Source organism: Orbicella faveolata, unplaced genomic scaffold, assembly GCF_042242905.1.
Source record: "Orbicella faveolata isolate gen_17 unplaced genomic scaffold, um_ofav_v1 contig_3, whole genome shotgun sequence".
NCBI classification, from domain to species: domain Eukaryota; kingdom Metazoa; phylum Cnidaria; class Anthozoa; order Scleractinia; family Merulinidae; genus Orbicella; species Orbicella faveolata.
The window spans coordinates 5,851,620-5,871,368 of NW_028301558.1; the positions used below are offsets into that span (position 1 = coordinate 5,851,620).

At 41.3% G+C, this 19,749-nt stretch overlaps 2 protein-coding genes and 2 long non-coding RNA genes across 10 annotated transcripts; 2 read left to right on the plus strand and 2 right to left on the minus strand.

The window, feature by feature from the left end:
- Nucleotides 1–125: 125 nt before the first annotated feature.
- Nucleotides 126–4,408, minus strand: LOC110068176 (uncharacterized). 4 transcript variants are annotated; one of them, XR_016209637.1, is made up of 4 exons: nt 4,289–4,408; nt 3,147–3,234; nt 1,189–1,286; nt 126–1,101 (listed from the first exon to the last, which is right to left on the minus strand). It is a non-coding gene; the product is annotated as an uncharacterized LOC110068176 (long non-coding RNA). The 4 variants fall into 4 exon arrangements; XR_016209638.1 differs by lacking the exon at nt 4,289–4,408 and having other exon boundaries at nt 126–880; nt 1,023–1,101; nt 3,147–3,270; XR_016209636.1 differs by lacking the exon at nt 4,289–4,408 and having other exon boundaries at nt 3,147–3,270.
- LOC110068174 (NFX1-type zinc finger-containing protein 1-like) lies at nt 3,686–13,562 on the plus strand. The gene is made up of 5 exons (XM_020775554.2): nt 3,686–3,982; nt 5,143–6,597; nt 7,193–9,714; nt 10,096–11,394; nt 11,852–13,562. The coding sequence occupies exons 1-5, from the start codon at nt 3,895–3,897 to the stop codon at nt 11,951–11,953; spliced, it is 5,466 nt and encodes a 1,821-aa protein (XP_020631213.2). The 5' UTR covers nt 3,686–3,894; the 3' UTR covers nt 11,954–13,562.
- Nucleotides 13,554–19,738, minus strand: LOC110068249 (uncharacterized). Of its 4 annotated transcripts, XM_089297559.1 has the most exons (5): nt 18,292–19,738; nt 18,076–18,162; nt 16,828–16,965; nt 15,442–15,722; nt 13,554–14,694 (listed from the first exon to the last, which is right to left on the minus strand). In XM_089297559.1, the coding sequence occupies exons 3-5, from the start codon at nt 16,874–16,876 to the stop codon at nt 14,224–14,226; spliced, it is 801 nt and encodes a 266-aa protein (XP_089153685.1). In that variant the 5' UTR covers nt 16,877–16,965; nt 18,076–18,162; nt 18,292–19,738; the 3' UTR covers nt 13,554–14,223. The 4 variants fall into 4 exon arrangements, with proteins under 4 accessions (XP_089153685.1, XP_089153686.1, XP_020631289.2 ...); XM_089297560.1 differs by lacking the exon at nt 16,828–16,965; XM_020775630.2 differs by lacking the exons at nt 16,828–16,965; nt 18,076–18,162.
- Nucleotides 14,639–15,907, plus strand: LOC149106180 (uncharacterized). The gene is made up of 2 exons (XR_016209642.1): nt 14,639–14,717; nt 15,559–15,907. It is a non-coding gene; the product is annotated as an uncharacterized LOC149106180 (long non-coding RNA).
- Nucleotides 19,739–19,749: the final 11 nt, after the last annotated feature.

A 19,749-nucleotide genomic window follows, 5' to 3' on the forward strand; every position in this document is an offset into this window, starting at 1 on the left:
AAATCTATGTGTTGGAAAGTACTGGAAACCATCTCAAGCCACCTTAATAGGTGTATAAAGACAATTTTTTACAATAATTGTCTAATTTCTCGCACGCTGATTGGCTCATTGTTATCATCAATAAGAGTAAGGTAAGGTAAGGTAAAGTCTGCGTACGAGCCGTGGTCCATCAGGCCGGAGCCTATCCCGGTTTCTGTAGCATGAAGCGACTAGGAGTATTTCTACTCCCCCCTGGATGGGATGCTAGTCCATCACAGGGTTACCCCCAGCATTAAGTTCGCCGGTACCCATTTATACACCTGGGTGGAGAGAGGCACTGTGAGAGTAAAGTGTCTTGCCCAAGAACACAACACAATGTCCCCGGCCAGGGCTTGAACCCGGACCGCTCGATCTGGAGACGAGCGCACTAACCATGAGGCTACCGCGCCTCCCACAAGAGTACAGATGGATAAACTCTTAATTTATGCAAGCTTTCAAGTTCAACTTTCAGCTGTCAAACTGTCAACTTTTTAACCAATGAGATTTTATGGACTTTTTTTAAGTACCCAATCAAAAAGCGAGAAAAGCTACTGATAATGTTTACGTCATTTTGAATAATATTCACTTATCTTTGTTTATGGCAAGTTTACAGCGTCTTTTATTCCCAACATTTGACTATTTTGGGGTCTTGTTATTGTAAAAAACAAATTGACGTCAGTTTTTTTAATGTGTCTGTCCTCTTATTGATGATAGATTTTGTCATAACATTGTCAAAGTTTACTGCAGAACCACTCACCTGCAGCTTGTGGTTCCACAGCCACTTTGACAATGTTATGATGCAACGGGAACACCCTGCTTTGTAGTAATATGACTTAATTGGCCAAGACAGGTATGGGGTGAACTGCCGACAAGAAAAATACCCAGAGCCCTGTTGATAATACTAATGACAGATATAAAGGCAAATGGCATAAAAATGTGTTCAAGTGAAATAATTCAGTTCAGGTTTAAGTGAAAAAAAAATATGTCAGTTCACGTACATGTACCTGAAACTGAACATACAAATGTCCTAGTCACTGTCCATCAAAACACCTTTCTTCAGAACTTTCTTTACTTGATTCTTGTCTGTTAAATAAATGGGAAATCTTGGTAAATGAAGATCAAATATCATAAAGCGCTTTGCTTAGGAAACAATAAGCAATTCAATGCTACCTTGTTTGAAAGACTTGACTGTGGCAGTGGTGGCTTCCGGGAATGTACTCTGCAAGTCACAAAACTGTCTGAGATTTGCATCAACTCTTCTTTGTAACCTGCAGTAAAACATAAAGAAATTTCTTTAAGAAACTTTGAAGAAAAGCCTATGTAACAGTATTCATCAAGTGACATGCCTAAAGTTCATGTTTCATTCTTACAAGATTGAGTGTCTGGAAAACATAAAAACATAAGCGAAAAGTGAATATTGAATTGCACACAGTGAATAGTGGTGAACAATTTGCAAATAGTGGTAGTAGTCATGGTGGATCATGTGTCACCCACTATTGATTAATACTATCACCCGATATGTCGACCGACACTCAACCAACATATCGACCGACATCAGCCAACACGAATATCGACTGGCACTCGGCCGATACTTCACTGACACTCAGCCAACACTACACTCATTTGGTCAGCTCTTGTTACTGACTTCTTTCTTCTCTACTCAAATATTATATAGACCGATGGTCAGCTCTTGTTACTGACTTCTTTCTTCTCTACTCAAATATTAAATAATCTTCTCCAGCCGTTTGAGATGGTCTTTCGGTGGCCCTCGTCTGTTTTTGACTTTACATACTGGCAACATTCATCTACCTCAAAGACTGTTTTTTTCAGCTATGATTGTTGAGACCTCAAGTTGCATTAGATATGTACTCGAAATGACAGCAGTTTGAGCTGCATCCTTGCGCTATCAACATATGAGCATAGACGATAGAGATTCTTCTTTCGCGTCTCCTGTGAGTGAGGAGACGGCTGCTATTTCACCAAAACAACAGTTAACAATACACTGATACCACCGACAGTCGACCGATACACCAGCGACTGTTGATTGCAACATGTCAGTTGGGGTGTCGGCCTAGTGTTGGCCAACATACCAACTGATAGAGTCGACTGTCGTTCTATTAACTTGAACAACATGTCGACCTACACTCAGCCGACTCTCCGTCGAGATATCAACCATATATCAGCCAATATGTCGACTGACTGTCAGTCTATATATATCAGCCAATAGTATTGACCGATATTGAACCGACAGATGCCTTAAGTACAAATGATCCATCATGGTTACAATACCATAGCCCCCTCAACAGCATTACTGGAAAATTAAATAGCACTCCAGTCAGTCTAAGTGGCTTCGCAATTCCCTGGTTAGCCAGTTAGCCTGAACAACTCAACAGTGGTTAGCTTGTGTAAGGGTAACACAGAGTTACCCATGTAATTATTGAGAGCGAGCTGCTGTCCACTTAGTACTACATGTATATATTTTAGACTGTAATATAGTTGTAATTCAGGCAAACCGTGACTACTTGGACCATATGCTATAATGATTTTTGCCATTCACTATTTCAGGTCTCCAAACACCCTTCAAGAACTTGTACTTATACAGATTTTTCAAGAATGCTCCAAATGAAAAATACTTTTAACATTAAAATGTCAGTGCTGTTCAATAAGGTACCCCAGAAAAGTAGCAACTGTAATAACCCCTCAAGCAGTTCAATAAAAGGATTTTCAATCAGTTAAGTCATGGTGAGCATCAGTGTTACTTCGAGAGCTCTTTCCCACCCCACCCCCACGTACCTCGCTGTATAACAGTGTATAATGAACAATGCATAAACTATATGCTTCTGATGAGTAGTTCCATGATTGTAAAAGCCCATCCAGAAGCAAAAGAAGCCATCAAAACAACTTTAATGCTGCTTCTACCCCTACCATTTCAGTGATTAATTCAACTCTTTGGTAGAGGGTAGATAAGAATGTAAGAGATAAGTTTATAGTCGCCTGAATTCTGCAGCAGCAATTTGTAAGAACATCTTCACTTCAACTCTTTCCTCCCCAAGATAATCATACCTCTTCTCTCAGTTTTTCTACACTGTAACTGCTGCATTCAGACATGATTTCCTTGCTTTCTTTACCTTTGTCTAACTCCCTGTCCGCACAAAAACGAAACAAACTTCACCATATCTAGCGAGGTACATTAGTTCAAGGATACAGCATGGTTACCTGAAAAATCGACCACAATATCTTCATGTAAACGAACACGAATTGCCCAAAGGAAATAGTACTGGCGTGGAGGCATCTCACCCTCCAGTACATGATCATCATAAATAGATTTTCACGTTTTACGCTTTTTTCGAAACATTTTCCATGGTGTTGGCACTTCAGAAAAAGTACAAGGAAACTGCAATCTTATTTTCGCACTGGTGCCTCATTTCTGTGCTCTAATTCTTTGTAGTCTCTGTATAAACAGAAAAAGTCAACTCTACTTCTGTCACACGACTAGAAAAGCCCCAAGTAACTGTATCTTTTATGTAAAAAAAAGCGTAGGGCTATTTGTCTATTTCACTTTACTCTTTCCTGTCGTATTCCGTACATCCAATGAGATAATCCATTCCATTCCAATACATTTCACACAGCATGTCTGAGACAGCTTTGTGTTCATCGACCAATCAAATCATGTCATGCAACAGTGACTGGTGCTCAAAAACATTTCCTTGTTTTCCGAGAAAGCGTTGCCAACATGGCTGACATATTTCTTTACAAAATTATTTCTCTTTCAAAATGGTAGGATAAACCAGATGTTTTTGTGAATATTGAGTCCAAAACGGCGATGTAATTTCTGGTACAGGAGGGAGTCAACTGGAAGCAACTTCATAGAAACTCATGGAAACGAAAAATTTCGGTAGAGGAAGGGGCCGTGGAAGAGGTGGAAGAGGAAGGAGTAGACCTCCATACATAAACTCAGGAACAGGTAATCTGTTGTAGTTTTGATCTAAATGCATTTGCAAGGACGAGCTGACGGCACTGCAGTCCTCTACTACATCTTCACAAAGCTATTCACCGGATCAGTAAAGCTCTGTGATACCATTACATTTTAATTTCTGTCAGATCTTTTCCGCCTGATCGAGTCAACCACTGTTTACAACTTCAGCAATTCTCAGTTTAGCCTCTTGATTCGATTTTATAATGAAACGACTGAACTAAAAAACGATGTAAAGTAGGAACAGAGTATTACATTCGGATTCACTTCAAGATGTGCCGCAAAAGAATCACATACCTTTGGAAATTAAAGCAATCACTTGTGTTCAGTTAATTATTATTTCGACGGGATCATCTCACCGCTTGGAAGAACTATTAAGGGGATATTCATATTATTTCCTCTTTCTAAGGAACAAGAAATTCTTAAATAGCGAGAAAACATCGTCATGGCCAAAACGGATTATGCAGTTTATCTAAGTGTCCTGTGATATACAACAGGGCATCAATCTGCTATTTGCTGTAAACATAACTGCACGCTTCAATTACGTGCCATAGTTAAATGGCTGTTGTCTTTGCAAATTAAAGCGTGTAGATGCAAGTTCTCATTTGTGAAATGTCATGTACTGAACAGAAGCAACTTTGATCTCAGTGCATGAAGATGGGTAGGCAGATTAAAACAGCTTTCAGCAGAAAAAAAAGTAAAAGTCTGGAAAAAAATTTGAGTCTGGCTTGAAATGGAAGCAAAATAAGGTCCAATTCTGAAGGTGACTCTACCTATCGCAAAAAGACTAAACTGGTCAGTACCTCAGTGAGAAGAACACAGCATTGACACTCAGATGTTTATATGCAGTGATTTCTTTGCAAAACTCGGAGGTCCTTCCAGAAGAAACGTTTCACTTTTTTCCTGGGTAAGTTCAAAGTAATTTTGTTAGATAGGTCATCTTTATATGCAGCAGCTAAAGTTACAGATCCAATTTCAATTTATAGTATTCTCTATTCAGGCAAATAGTTTATGACACGTGAATGATCTCAGACTTTATGTGCAAACTTTACTAACAAGGGTAAATAACCTAGAAAAGTACTTTGGTCACTTTAGGACCATAAGGAAAGCCTAATACTTATGTTGGATGTTCGTCTGTAATTGTCTTAAAGGTGACCATGGAAGAGCACTTCACGAACCACAACAACTGGGCAGACAAAAAGGCCCTCGTCTTGGCTATCGAAAATTGCAGGAGTTACGATCTACAGAGCCTTCGGAAATGGCTGCGAGTCTTCTTCAGTACCGCGAAAGTTTCGAAATGTTAGTAAAAGCTGAGGATATCAAGGAAGATTGGATGACACTACTTGTTGAGATCTTGGGCAAGATGTGCCACACCCATATGACGCAGAATCTGATTGAGGTGATGTCAATTTGTAAGGGATCCGCCTTTATGTGTGCCCGCTTGCCAAAGTATATCTTAAATCTCCCAATGATACAGAAGGAAATGGAGACTGAATCCGAATTCGGTGTACTTGTGGAATGCTTGGTGACTTTCTTCAAAGAATGGCTTGTTAGATTCCCTCGCTCATTCTCGTCAGATGTTCCCATCGACCACTTTGGTGGAATCCTAAAGGAAATTGATGTGAAAGGAATCGAGGAGTTTAGGAAAGAGGTAGAAACCCTTTTGGTAAAAAGACGCGAACTCGTTAAGGAAGAAAGGAAAATGGCACAGGCCCCGAAAAAAGCAAAAAGACAAGAAGTTGAGCCACCCCCTCCAGATGACTTCAAAGGAATCTCCATTTATCCTAACGAGAAAGAGATTCGCTCAGAGGAGAAACCGTTTCTACGGCGAAACAAGACTGAGAAAACAGAGAAATACAAAGATCTAAATGATTACCTGGATGTCCAGTTTCGTCTCCTTCGCGAAGATTTTGTTGCCCCGCTACGCGAGGGAATCAGAGATATCACCAAGAAAATCCCCAAAGAAGATCGATCTCAAAATTTGTACATCTACGAAAATGTGGAGATTATGAACACTGTTTGTACGAGAGCCGGCATCGTTCACTGCATTCATCTAGATATGAGAAGCCTCCGGAAGATCCCATGGGAGCATTCTAAGCGCTTGCTGTTTGGATCATTTCTTTGCCTGTCAAAGGATAACTTTAAAACAATGCTCTTTGCCACGGTAGCAAATCGCAAACCCGAAGACCTAAGGTCCGGAAGGCTGGACATTCGTTTCGTTGACAGTTTTGAAGCCACCCAAAGGACGCAGGATAAGTACGTGATGGTGGAATCTCCAGCTTATTTTGAGGCCTATCGACCCATTCTGCAGCAACTGAAGCAGATTGCTCCGGATTCATTCCCCTTCCAAGAGTACCTTGTCCACTGTAACGCTGATGTGAAGCCTCCTCAGTACCTTAGAAGCACGAAATCGAGAAGACAAGTACAGTACGACCTGGGAGAGACCCTCGGAGTGCCTGATATAGACGGTGCCAACAAAGTGTCCATTTGCAATCTTCGGTCCTGGCCCCACGCTGATGATGTTAACTTGAACGAATCGCAGCTTGAGTCATTGAAAGGTGCCCTTACAAAAGAGTTTTCAGTCATACAAGGCCCTCCTGGGACAGGTATTATTACTTTATTATTGACTTGAATGAAGATCCGTTTTCGCACACTTTGGCTGCTGTGACTACAGAAAACAGAAATCTCTTATAATTTGTTGAAGTGGGTTAATGCCACATTCATCAATACGCTTGTAGCTTAATGATATAGATTGAACGCACGTTAGAAAATACAAACAATTTGTTTCGTAAGCGTTACTGTACGAAAGAAAACGATCGATTCATGTTGACATTGCGGCCTGATGCAAAAAACTGGAGGGAAAATTTGGGAAAATGTGAAAATACTTATATCTCCAATCCAAAAATGCTTCTACTTAAATCCGAGGGTCGATGAGGGTTTCTGACACAAACTTTCGAATTTTTCCAAAGTCAGTTTCCCTGGTATTTCAGACGTTTCCATCCGGTTATGCTAACACTGTGCCATTTTCCATTTCTTATAATAATAGAACGTAGAGTTTGGGGACATCGAGCTCGCCCATTTTCTATGTGAAAACATGGTGTTTTACTCTGTCGGTGCGTTGTCTTTTTGTGTTATGAACTAACACCTCTAAATCCTTTTTATTTTTAAAATTGACTTGTTCTTTAATTTGTCTCTTATCAGGTAAAACGTACGTTGGTTTGAAGATTGTCAGGGCCCTTCTCGACAACAGGCACGTCTGGGACGCAGAGAAAAAGTCTGCCATGCTGATGGTGTGTTATACAAACCACGCCTTGGATCAGTTTTTGGAAGGGGTGTTGACATTCCAGCAAACAGGAATTATACGTGTTGGTGGAAGGAGTTCTTCAGAAAGTCTTCAAAGGTACAACTTACAAGAGTACACAACGTCCTCAGATATTAAGCGTCGCCTCAAAGTAGAAATGACCAAGTGTCAAGACGCTATCGAGCGCGCTACTTATCGGCTAGTGAACAGCAAACAGAAAATTCTAACTCTCAAAGACCTGCAGCACTCTGTTGGCCGGAGTCACTTTGAACAGTTTAAAGCGGAAGAGAACACTTTTAACTTGCAAGGAAGATCTGTAATTCAAAGCTGGCTTGGTTTGAAGAATTCCGGCCAGGTGAGTTCTTTGCAGGGGAATCCACTTGACGAATCCGTGACGAGTGAAAACGATTTTACCATTGATGATGCAAATGAAGACACTGAAGAAAACATTGAAGTAGACAAGGATGCGGACATTATTCAAAACCAACGCTTGCTGGGTGAAAACCAGTTCCAGCTCGTGGGAGAACAGAAGAACGCTAATCAAAGAAAAAAGCAACTTTCTGGACTCTCAAAAGATCATTTAAAGGTTCTTCGAGGCGAATCCAAGCTTCAACCTCTAGCCCCATCCCAAGTTGCCAACGTTCCACACGTTTGGAGACTTTCCACTGAGGACCGTTGGAGGCTCTATTTGTTTTGGCTCCGAATTTTCCAGTTCAACTCCCGAGAGGAAATTTCAAGAAAGAGTCAAGAATATGAAAGCATCTGTAAACGTTTCACAGAGGTACGAGACCACGAAGAGCTCCAAGCGCTGAGAGAAGCTGTAGTAATTGGCATGACTACAACTGGTGCTGCAAAGTACCGCGCCATCTTAGAAGAAATAAAACCAACAATCGTTGTTGTTGAGGAAGCAGCTGAAGTCTTGGAAGCTCACATTATAACTTCCTTAACGAAAGGAACGCAGCATTTGATTCTCATTGGTGATCACAAGCAACTGAGGCCAAACCCGACTGTGTACGCTCTAGCAAGGGAATACAACCTTGACGTGTCGCTGTTTGAAAGAATGGTGAACAGCGGAATGCAGTGTTACCAGCTAAACACTCAGCATCGTATGAGACCTGAGATTTCGAGACTGGTGCAATTTATCTACGAAGACCTTCAAGATCATGAGTCTGTGCATGAATATGAAGATGTCAGAGGTGTGTCCAAGAACATTTACTTTATCGATCACCGATTTCCTGAAGATGAAAGTGAAATAAATGACAAACTCAAGAGCCATTCAAACAAGCATGAAGCAGAATACATTGCAGCCCTGTGCGAGTACTTCATTTTGCAAGGGTACGAGCCCCAAAAGATAACTGTGTTGACAATGTACACTGGTCAGCTTTTGACCCTGAAGAAGACGATGCCCAAAACTAAATTTGAAGGTGTCAGAGTAACAGCTGTGGACAACTTCCAAGGTGAAGAGAACGACATTATTTTGCTCTCCTTGGTTAGATCCAATAGCAAGAAGAAGATTGGCTTTTTGGCTGTTAGAAATCGAGTCTGTGTTGCTTTGTCTCGAGCTCGTAAAGGTCTCTACTGTATTGGCAACTTCGCCTTGTTAGCAGAGAAAAGTGAACTGTGGAGACGTGTCGTCAAAGAGATGAAAGATCAAGATGCCATTGGAAAGTCATTGGAGTTGGTTTGCAGTAACCACCCAGAACGAGTAATCCATGCAAAGGGTGTAGACGACTTCAAGAAGGCGCCAGAAGGAGGATGTATCCTGCCATGCACGTTTCGCCTTCCCTGTGGTCACGGTTGCGAAAGAGTCTGTCATCCTGATGACAGTGAGCATGCGTTGTACAAATGCCAAAAAGACTGTCCGATGGAACTGTGCTCTGAGCACCAAACCAGATGCAACAGAAAGTGCCACTTTGGTGAAGATTGCCTTGGCTGCCCAGTAGAAGTGGAAAAGGAGATCCCAAAATGTGGTCACAAGCAGATTGTACCGTGTGGAACGTCTGTGGAGACATTCAAGTGCCAGAAGAAGTGTCTGGAATTCCTGCCATGTGGTCACCTCTGTCCCGGAAAGTGCTGGGAAGAATGCACTTCTTTCCAATGTCCGAGAATTATCGAGAGGAAATTTGATTGTGGTCATCAAATTGAAAAGCCTTGCTGGGAGCTGTCAGAAAGTTATCGCTGTGAAGAGCCTTGTCGTGCGATTTTGGAATGTGAACATCAGTGCGTTGGAAACTGCAGTAAATGCAGGCAGGGAAGAATGCACGTCCCTTGCGAAGCCGACTGTGAAAGAATACGAGTTTGCCTACACCTTTGTGAAGAGCCCTGCACGAAAAACTGTCCACCTTGTCCGGAGAAATGTGAGAACCAATGCATTCACAGCAAATGTCCCAAACAGTGTATGGAACCTTGCACGCCTTGCAGGGTTAGTATGTAGATATGTGCGCACAACATCGGAAAAGGAAAAGTAAGATTAATATTTGGCGCTACACTACTGATGTCAGATCCAATATTTGCTCGATATCCTGCAAAAATCGCCTCCTAAGGCGTTCGCTGTTTCCGCTTGATTTCCGCTTCTCGCAGTGTCGCTTTTCGCAACGTCGGTGACCTGCGATGTTCTGCTTCTTAGGCAGATCCTTGAAATTTAACTTCTATCATTCAAGAGTTTTAGAACGTACATATTTGCTCAAACCTGTCATAGGCGTGGATGTGCCCCTATTCTAGTATGGATAAAGTCTACGCCGAAATAGAATAGTAATGACTCTTCAACGTTTAAGCTAATTGGTAGTTGATCTCTTTTTCGCAGGAGAGGTGTTCGTGGATATGCCCACACTTCAAGTGCACGAAGCTTTGTAGTGAGAAGTGCAACCGTCCTCGATGTAACGAGCCGTGCAAGAAGAGACTGTTAAGAGGCTCGAGCCTGTGTAATTTCAACCACCCATGTATCGGTCTTTGCGGGGAACGATGCCCCAGGTTGTGCAGAATTTGCCATAAAGACCAGGTTACCGAGGTGTTCTTTGGAACGGAAGAGGAAGAAGACGCGAGGTTCATTGAGCTGTTGGACTGTGGACACGTGTTTGAGGTTACAGCGTTGGATTACTGGATGGACAAAGACGGCGAAACTGACGATATCAAGTTGAAGGAATGTCCGAAGTGCAAGACCCCCATTCGGATCAGCTACCGATATGCTGACATTGTCAAAGAAAAGTTGGCAGATGTCGAAATGGTCAAAGAAAGACTGAACGAAGAGGAAGAACAATATCAAGAATTGACAGCAAAATTGAAAAGGAAAACTCGCTCTCTTCTGCGAGAGTATCCTGATGTTCAGTCAAGGAAGGCGTCGCCTGAGACCTTTTCCGAAAGTGACTCCGAGGAAGAAGAAGGCGAAGAGCAAACACATTCGGACGTAGGCACTTCGAGCTACGATATCTTATGGAGCTGGTTGCAGCAGAGGAAAACCATGGCCGAGCTCAACACGATAAAAAACCAGATTAAGTTACTGGCGCAAATATACAAGATAAGAGAAAAAATCAAGAAAGACCTGCTAAGAAATACTTGCTATGGAGTACTTATACCACCCAGTGAGAATCATACTGCCCTTGATCAGATGTTCCTTCAAGCAGCAACAGAGGTTGACGAAAAGCTTAATCATCTAGAAGAAAGCCTGATGAAGTTTCAAATCTCTTCCCAGAGTCTGACTGACATTAGGGATGAAGTCGTCTGTGTGGGTCTATTTCTGAAGATTCGCGTTGTTCAGTGTCAGATCAAGAAGCGCTCCATTGATGTCCGATTCGATGACGAAGAATGGTTAGGAAGACAGCGGAAGCAGCTGGACGCAGGCAAAAAACTCACCAAGCAAGATGCTGATGACATAGAGGCCACCATCAACGAAATCCGAAGAAAGTGTGGATTGGAAAGTTTGACTCCCGAAGAGCGTGTTATGATTGTCAAGGCTATGAAATTCGCTAAAGGTCACTGGTACAAGTGTCCAAACGGACATATCTACGCCATAGGCGAATGTGGTGGAGCAAATCAACAAAGAGCGTGCCCAGACTGCGGCGCGACAATTGGTGGGGTGGATCACCGATTGGCTGAAGGAAATCAGGTATACTAACCAGACAATAACTACAATAACTTGTTTGGTGCCGACTCGCTGTGGTATGCTTTTAGCTAAGTGCTCGTAACCATAAATTCATCAATGCTTTAAGCAGAAAATGGAACTTTTCCGTTACAAAGATTGAAGGGCAGTCTCGGAGAATTGAAAGTTAAAATAAAGGAGGGAGATGAGGTACACTGAGTTGTGTCTTACATTAGCCGAACACCGGAAATAATTCTTCACCAGTCTTGAGCTGTTTGGGAGTAAAATGTTCATGGGAAGTAAAAGGCGCTGCTAAAAATCAGGAAAAACTTTTACGTCAATCCCAAGTTGAGAAGTACTCACTCTCATTGAAACATGCTAGGTTTGATGAAGCTGATCATTTGAGCTCAACCTTGGATGTAAACAAAGTAGTTTTCCTTTTATTGTCCAAGTGTGTTTATGTTTCCTTCTAATTTCTTTTCAGGTTGCCACAGAAATGGACGGGGCAAAGCATGGTGCGTGGTCTAACCAAACCAATTTGCAGAACTACGATCCTCACGAGCTGCGACGGCTGCAGTTTGAATGAGAACAAGTTAGGATTATCCACCAGGACTCCTGTGTTTTTTTTTTTTTTAGACCAAGCGCTATTGCAGACAGTATTGCAGAAAGAACAGTTTTTATGGCCAAACCAATGAAGCAACCATTAGAAACTCGACTGAAATATGACTGTCGCGGTATGAATGATTAAAAATAGTGGTTCACATATATAGTAACTTTATAGGTGGCATTTAAAAATCAAGGTTATGGCCCGTTGAGCCAATACATCGGCCACAAGGAAATACGACTGAATTACCACAAATTTCTCTCAAGCAGCCAAACTACTCAAAGTGAATTCTGTAATGGGTGACACCTCCCTTGAAGCACCCTCTACTAGCACTCCTCAAAGGGCCTTCTACCGTAAGGCACCATATATCATGTAAGGGAAAATCTCCTGTAAGGGAGATGAATCAGAAGTTATATATGAAGTACTAAGACGTAAAACAGAACTCCTTTATGTTGCTTCAGGGCTGATCGGATGTTAAATTCTTAAACCTATGTTCAAACGACGGTCTCCAAAAGGAGCAGAGCTGGTCTGCGTGGCCGTATCGTATAGGCCTTTCGTATTATTATGAAGGCAGAGATAAATTTTAGTTTCTCTTATCTGTCTGTCACAATATAGAGCTGTCGGTATGGATGGTTTCGATTGTATTAATTATTATATACTTATTCGATAGTTATTAATTATTCAATTATTATTCAACAGTTTTGAAGACTATGAGGTAGACAGTGGTTTCCCTAGTTTCTTCTCTAGTTTGGGTGTCTGGAAAACCCGAATAGCGAATAGCGAATAGTCGCGAATAGCGAACAGCGAGTAGTCCCGAATAGCGAATAGCACGAATAGTGCGAATAGTGACGAACAGTCTCGAATAGTGACGAATAGTGGCAAATGGTGGCCAATAGTGGCAAATCGTAACAAATAGGGTACCCAGTATCTCGCAGTCAACCTCACAGCAACGTAGGATGGGATTTTCCCGCTAAAAAGCACAGACGCTTATCAGGACAAAAATGTGTTTCTAAACGTAATTTCTTTTGTTTTAACCGCTGTAAAAGTGTAAATACGTCTTTATTAGGTTATCCTTGTGTTTTCTGTTTTCTTAATGTCGGCGATGGACAGCCTACTAGCCTGAGTCCGGAGAAGAAAAGGTAATAAATTCACTGAAACTCTGTTGCTTATTATTTGTATAATTAATTAACGCAGGATATTAGATCTAAAGCGGTGACTATTGACGACGACTATTCGTCAGTCACTATTCGCCACTTTTCGCGATTGTTCGCCACTATTCGAGACTATTCGCACTATTCGGGGCTATTCGCTATTCGCTGTTCGGGACTATTCGGTATTCGCTATTCGGATTTTGCAGACACCCCAATAGTTTTAGATTACGACACGGTTCGATTCAAACTGGACCTAATTTAATTCTTAGCCTCTGACCAAGTTAATATTGGAGAATGATTGGCCTGCATGCTAAGGTATTTGAATTTCTTACGTTCAAAGAAGTCTTTATAGGACGGTTAGATAGAAACATTTTTATCTCACTTTTGCTTGGAGTTCTGATTTAAAATTTACAAATAAAATCTCCTAGTAATTAAGAAAAGGACAAGATTGTCTTTTATTTGCACACAGGCCACGATAACAGTCCATACGCATGTTATTTTTAACGAATTTTAAAGTAAGGTAACACCATGTACCAGTCAACTAAAAAGCAACCTCGTTCCCGCGGCTTCCCACTTAGAAATTGCCAACCTCGTTCCCATGGCCTTTTCCCTTGCAAGGAAAAGGCTATGGGAACGAGGTTGAGAAAATGGCTAAGGGAAAAGCCCTGGGAACGAGGTTGCGTTCCAAGCAGGAGCCATAATCCCCAATTATAGCTCCTGGTTCCAAGACCATACAGGCCCTAAAAATATTGCCAAAACCATGGAAACATTTTTTTGCACTGACGTAGTCTGCTCATGAAGGAAACACTCTGATACGGCCGTTGTAGGCATTTCATTTCAAACTTGGTCTTAACACTAACCAAGTTTAGTTTCCGTGAGATGAATTATGCGAAATATGCAATATAAAATGGAAAAAGTATGAAATGAAAAAAAAAATCCGTCTTTGTGAGAATGCACCGAAAAATAAATGGATGAATGTTTTGCCTCTCACAGTTCAATTAATCATATTACGGTTAACTTATTATAACGCACTTCACCCTCAAACAAAAAATTACATTCATCACGTAGTTATGTCTCGTCTTTGAAGCACAAATCGATGAATTAACAGGGGAGTAAAGTTTCAATTTCTGCCCAGGATCGAGGCTGGGGCACGGGCACGTCTTCATCCACCATCTTTACCAGGGCGAGTGCCGGGGTCAAAGAAACGGGGCCGGGATTTTGTGGGCCCACTTTCGACAAGAACGTTTTACAATTGAGCTTAGCCGTGACAGTTTGTTGGACCGAAGTGGAGACTAATCGCCCAGCCTGTTTCATCTGGACAATGTCCACGGCTAAAATAGTGGCCTCCTTTCGGCCTGTTGTTTGATTGTAGGATAGAACAACATTTTTACACATCACCCAACGTAGGTTAGGGCTTGGCTGCTCCGCACAAATTAGCCGGCGCGTCTGGTCAATTGAGGCAGCAGGGAACGCTGTCTCGAAAAGCTCGTTGTCCGAATTGCTCCCAAACGCCGGACAGAATAGTTGAAACGATTGCGGCGTGAGAAGTCCCAGGTGATCAACATTTTCTACCTAGCAAGAGACAAGAAAAAAAGGTTTGATTCTTAATATATTCTGTTTGGAAAAGACATGTAGGCTGTAGTCCTCAGAGGGATTTGAAAGAGAATTCCCGTATCTGTGCCACGAAAGAGTCGAGTTGTGTCGATGCTATGTATTAGATTTTGGTAAGAATGCACTCCTTCTTTGCGAGTACGGGACACACATTAAAACACAGTTTAAACTGCCCTTGTAGTTTGGTACCACACTATTTACGTCCTTTCAGTCCTTTTCTTCTTTTTCTCACGTATCGAGGTAGCCGCATTTACGAAGTGGCTAGACTGCGAACAGGCTCACGTCGCTTTTTGTTGGATGCGAAGGAGAATGAATAAAGATGAATCTACCTTGCTTCAAGTGTGCGTTTCCTTGGGTCCGGTATCAAAAGGTTCCTAGGCCGAATTATGGGAATTTATTTTTAGCTTCATTGCTTTGTCTTCAGTTTATACAAAGCATTGAAGCTAAAAAACACCTTAATAGTGACCCCAGGAAACACGCACCTGAAGCAAAGTAGGTTTATTTTTATTCGGCATATTCCTTCGTACTTTTATAACGGTACCGTCTTCCCCCCCAAAAAGACATTACATTTCGACTGTTGCGTTAACTGAGTAGGACGCTCATTTGCGAGCTTGGGCCACTTATGATGTGACTCAAAGGCATGCCTGCTCGCACGTTACGAGGTCGCCCGCAGCGACGTTTTATTGTATTCACTTCTTATTTACATACCTCTGTTTTAACATATCTCTCTTTGCCGTTCACGGTAATTATTGTCCCAGGAGTTATCTTCGCATTGTCTGCTTCTTCTTCTAACCATCTGCGTTCTTTTTTCGATTGTTTCTTTAGTGCCGCAGCTCCAAGATCCACACAGAAAATATTCCCGTCCAGGGAACAGCCATTTTCGGACGAGATTTTCTTTACTGTTTGAGCGTACACCAGGAGTTTACCTGCCTCCACAGAGCTTACACCAGTTACTACAGCTTTCTTATTGAATTTAAACGACATTTTACCTGCCGAGGAAAACATGGGCAATTAAAAAAAATGCATTTGTATGAATTTCGAATTAGCTCCAAACCTCATTGGCCCTTTGCGTTTGAAGTCTTCAAAAATGTACGGTCCAAACCACAGACCTTCGAGTCTTGTTTTTTCCTTTTCTAGTTCAATAAGAAGTGAAACATGGTTAAAGTTTTACTCATCTCTACTGAGTCCAAAAAACGTAATATGCTACTTATCTTAGGTGATATATTGTCTTCTGGATGAAGGAAATGAAAAAACCAGAGTGGGCGAGTCAAAGGTTAGCCTCCCACGCAGACGCTCTTATATAGGGCTCGTCGCGCGTTCCTTCCACACGAGCCCTTAGAGCGTCTGCGTGGGAGGCCAGTCAAAGGTCGAATCCGACAGCGGAGAGATTGATTAGTTGTTCTAGGCCTCCGTAGGCTCGATTTCCGTCCTAACAGCGGCTGGTAATTGAGTATAAACCCCCGCAAAAGAGGAGTGCTAAAACACTGTTGCGTAAACATTGTTGCAGAGGCAAATATTGCTTCCGAGAAACCATTAATGCTTCTAAATTTATTTTCAAAAACATTTTGTTTCCTGGTCGATGTTTTCTTATTCGCACACCAAGGGAACAAGGGACCAACGTTTCCGCACCGATATTTTTTCCTTTAGCGGGGGGTGGGGGGAAGAATGCGTTACATCAGGCCCTCTCCACACTACGTCGAAGGAATTTGAGAACAGAGCTTTCACTCTGAAAACGCATCAAATGTTTTTCGTCCACACTAAAAACGCAACAATAACCTGTCATTTTGGATTTGTGTGTGAGGAAACCTCGGTCAGGGAAATCACATGATTATCGTCACGCCCAAGCCCTGCGTCACGCCATCGCTTTCTAAAAGCTCCGTCCACACGAAAACGAAAAGCCGGCGTTTTCAAATTCGTCCAGTTTGAAGAGCGTTTTCGGAAAGTTCCGTTTTCATGACGGATTAGTGTAGACGGTAGGCCTAACCGCATTCATACGCCAATTTGTTACAGGATACAGTAAGAGGAAACAAAAGCAAATACGAATCAATAACATTGTCTATAACATAAGACGAAAACAATTTCATAGTGGAGTACCTGATACAATAAGGTCTGTTGTTATTAGTGATGAATGTAATGGCTTCATCTCTTAATTAGCCTCCTACGCAGAAGTTCTTCGTCGGGGAGGTAAGAGTGCATGACATATCATAAGGAACCTTGCGTAGGAGGCCTACCCTTAATAAATAATAAGAAAAATCTATTCACTACGTTTTTTAATATGCAATTTAAAAAAGAAAGGATTAAGAATTTTGAGTCAAAAACTATGCTTCCCAATGATTACTTGGACAATGAAATTAACATTCTGTTGAATTAACATTGCGAAAAAATAAACCCGATTTTTTCTAAAAACAAGATGTATATCATATTCAAAAACGAGATCGGGACATTCAAAACCAACACAATTAAAACCTTTAAGAAATAAAAATCAGCAATAAGCAAAATAGCTAATTAACTAATGATTAATTTATCAGCTATGGATTCTTTTTGTTTGACCTACCTGCCAGATCTGAATTGCAATCTTATTTTCGTGATACAAAGGAAATATCTTGTTAAGTAGCAAGTTAAGATATATTCATTTCTGGAGTATCACCATATTTCCAAACCCAGAGAGTAATCGGTAAAGTTTTTATATGAAGCGCTTCTTTGTTTCCATGAACTGTTGAAAAACATTAAGCAAAAGCAGAATTTTCTCGCAAGATCGGGAAAGATATAATTTTCATGACTCCCCAGTAAATGGACTTTCTCTAATCACATGCCATATTATATTGTTCATGGAAAGAGTTACCAATGAATAGCAGAGCCATATAAACCGCTTAATTTAAATGCTAATGAAATTCAAGTGTTTTTCTTTAATTGCACTTCGTGTTTCATACAGCCACAAGGGATTTGCTAAGAAACGGGCAAACAAATCCTAATGACGCCTCTATTTTCCTTGGTACATTTTCACAAAAGTAAATAAATATACCAGAACGCTATTCATGTGTGTTTTAGATGGAAAATCAAAACTAAAGTAGCCTTGTTTAGGCCTGTTTAAAACGAGCTTTGTCTTGAAGTGTCAAAATTAAGTCGAATACACAAAAGGAAAGCTCGTTAATTCAAAGATCTTCAAACCAATATTCGCAAGAGGCACCTGAAAACAGAATTGTTCAAATCGATTCCTAAACCTAAACGCTTTTTGCGTTCATCAATATTTGACCTTCCTAATGTGGTCGGCTGTTAATTAGAACCTTTTCTGCACGGAGAAAAAATAGAGAAACACATCGTACGTAGTGTACAATAAAGTACCTTTGCATCAATCCACTGTGAACAATGCAACCGCCGATGAAAGCGTCATTCGGATTTCCATTTTGTCTCCTTTCGTTTATGTAACAACTTAAAAACCAACGTTAGACAATTTGTTATCGATATAAGGTTGTGTATCAGAAGAAAAAAGAGATAAAGATCGCCATCCGTTCAAACACTAAACCCCTGACGATATTTCCTATAAACAACAGTTCTTACCTTGAAAACAAAGGTGTACTGGTAGCAAAGAATTAATCGGCGCCGAGTAATCCAGAGTCGAAGAGTGTCCGCACGCTTGATCCGACAAATCGATCGACACTTTGAAATCTTGAGAATTATTCGAACTTCTCAGCTCATGCTGTGAGGAGATTAAGTTACACCACAAAAAGCTGCAAAAGGTCAATCTCGCGTCTGAGTGATATAACTCGCAGAGATGCCGATTAGAAAGGTTAACCAGCTTAATTGTTACATTCCTGAAGATCTAGAGAAAACACTGCGGCCCCCAGAGGGTTATGGAAGAATATTGGTACATGTTTTGAGGCCAAATATACAAGGGTGTAATTAAATCGCGTCGAAGCTTTTAAATGGTGCCGACTTGAACTAATAGTCTATGTGCAACAAACAAAGCTCTACGCTGTTTTATGTTTACGACTGTTATGCTAATAAAATTAATTTGAATATTTATTTGACAGGCGTGTACCAAATATTGATAAATGATTATTCCTGATGTCGTTATTTTGGTCCGTCACGCATTCGATGGGAAAGAAAATATTGCGTGATGGAGCAAACAGAGTGAGCCCTGCGGGGTGGCTGCACCCCAGCTCGCTGCAAATGTAAACACAGAAGAAATAAACTGTTTCAACCATAAGCGTAATATGGGTTAAGCTACCTTAATCATATAGATTTCACTAACATCACTTGATTACCATCATGATACTCTATCCGTCAGTTCATGATACTGTATCCAAAGATGTATCTTCGGGAGTGGGGTGGGGAGGAAAAGTGCTCCCAATAACAAGGTTTATGGGTAAGTGTGTTTGCATCACGTAATTTAGAGTCTGGGATAGAGTAGGAAATCACAGTTTTGGTTTCAATTTGGCATCATTTACGGCAAAACTAATCAGTTGTGTGTAGAATAGTCCAGATCTGGAACCTTTCCCGGTCTCTAGCCCGGGGATTAGGCTGAGGGCGGGAGATGACTGACATTTCAGACTAGAATTGGAAAATACTAATCATCAGGTTATCTTTGACAGCAACCAGAAACACTTTACCTGCAGCGACCGACTGTGAAAACAGCTAGTCTGGGAGGGATTTGTTGTCTATTTAACAAATTGACGTCAGTTTTTCATGCGTTCGTCCTGCTATTGTTCATGAATTTCGTCATAACATTGTCAAAGTGGCTGTGAATTGCCGAGTGGATCCACAGACTACTTTGCCAATGTTGACGAAACTCATTGTCAATAACAGGACAGACGCATGAAAAACTGACGTCAATTTGTTTTTTACAATAGCAAATTGTCAAATTGTCCACTCCCCTCCTCGCTCGTTGACGCATCGCATAAATTATAAATTCATGTGTTTGTCCGCTGATTGACAATGAAAATTGGCCAATAAGCGCGCGAGAATCGCTGCAGTTGTAAAAATATGTCCAATTCAGCATTAATTCTCAACCTCAGA

What these genes read in the sequence shown, in the direction of transcription:
- LOC110068249 (XM_089297559.1), bottom strand. Translation starts at nt 16,876, where the DNA reads ATGAAGCCATTACATTCATCACTAATAACAACAGACCTTATTGTATCA. An exon ending in AACAGACCTTATTGTATCAG is followed by an intron (nt 15,723 to 16,827) that starts GTACTCCACTAT and finishes TTTCCTCGGCAG; the next exon opens with GTAAAATGTCGTTTAAATTC. An exon ending in AGAGATATGTTAAAACAGAG is followed by an intron (nt 14,695 to 15,441) that starts GTATGTAAATAA and finishes GTCTCTTGCTAG; the next exon opens with GTAGAAAATGTTGATCACCT.
- LOC110068174 (XM_020775554.2), top strand. Translation starts at nt 3,895, where the DNA reads ATGGAAACGAAAAATTTCGGTAGAGGAAGGGGCCGTGGAAGAGGTGGA. An exon ending in ATACATAAACTCAGGAACAG is followed by an intron (nt 3,983 to 5,142) that starts GTAATCTGTTGT and finishes ATTGTCTTAAAG; the next exon opens with GTGACCATGGAAGAGCACTT. An exon ending in ACAAGGCCCTCCTGGGACAG is followed by an intron (nt 6,598 to 7,192) that starts GTATTATTACTT and finishes GTCTCTTATCAG; the next exon opens with GTAAAACGTACGTTGGTTTG.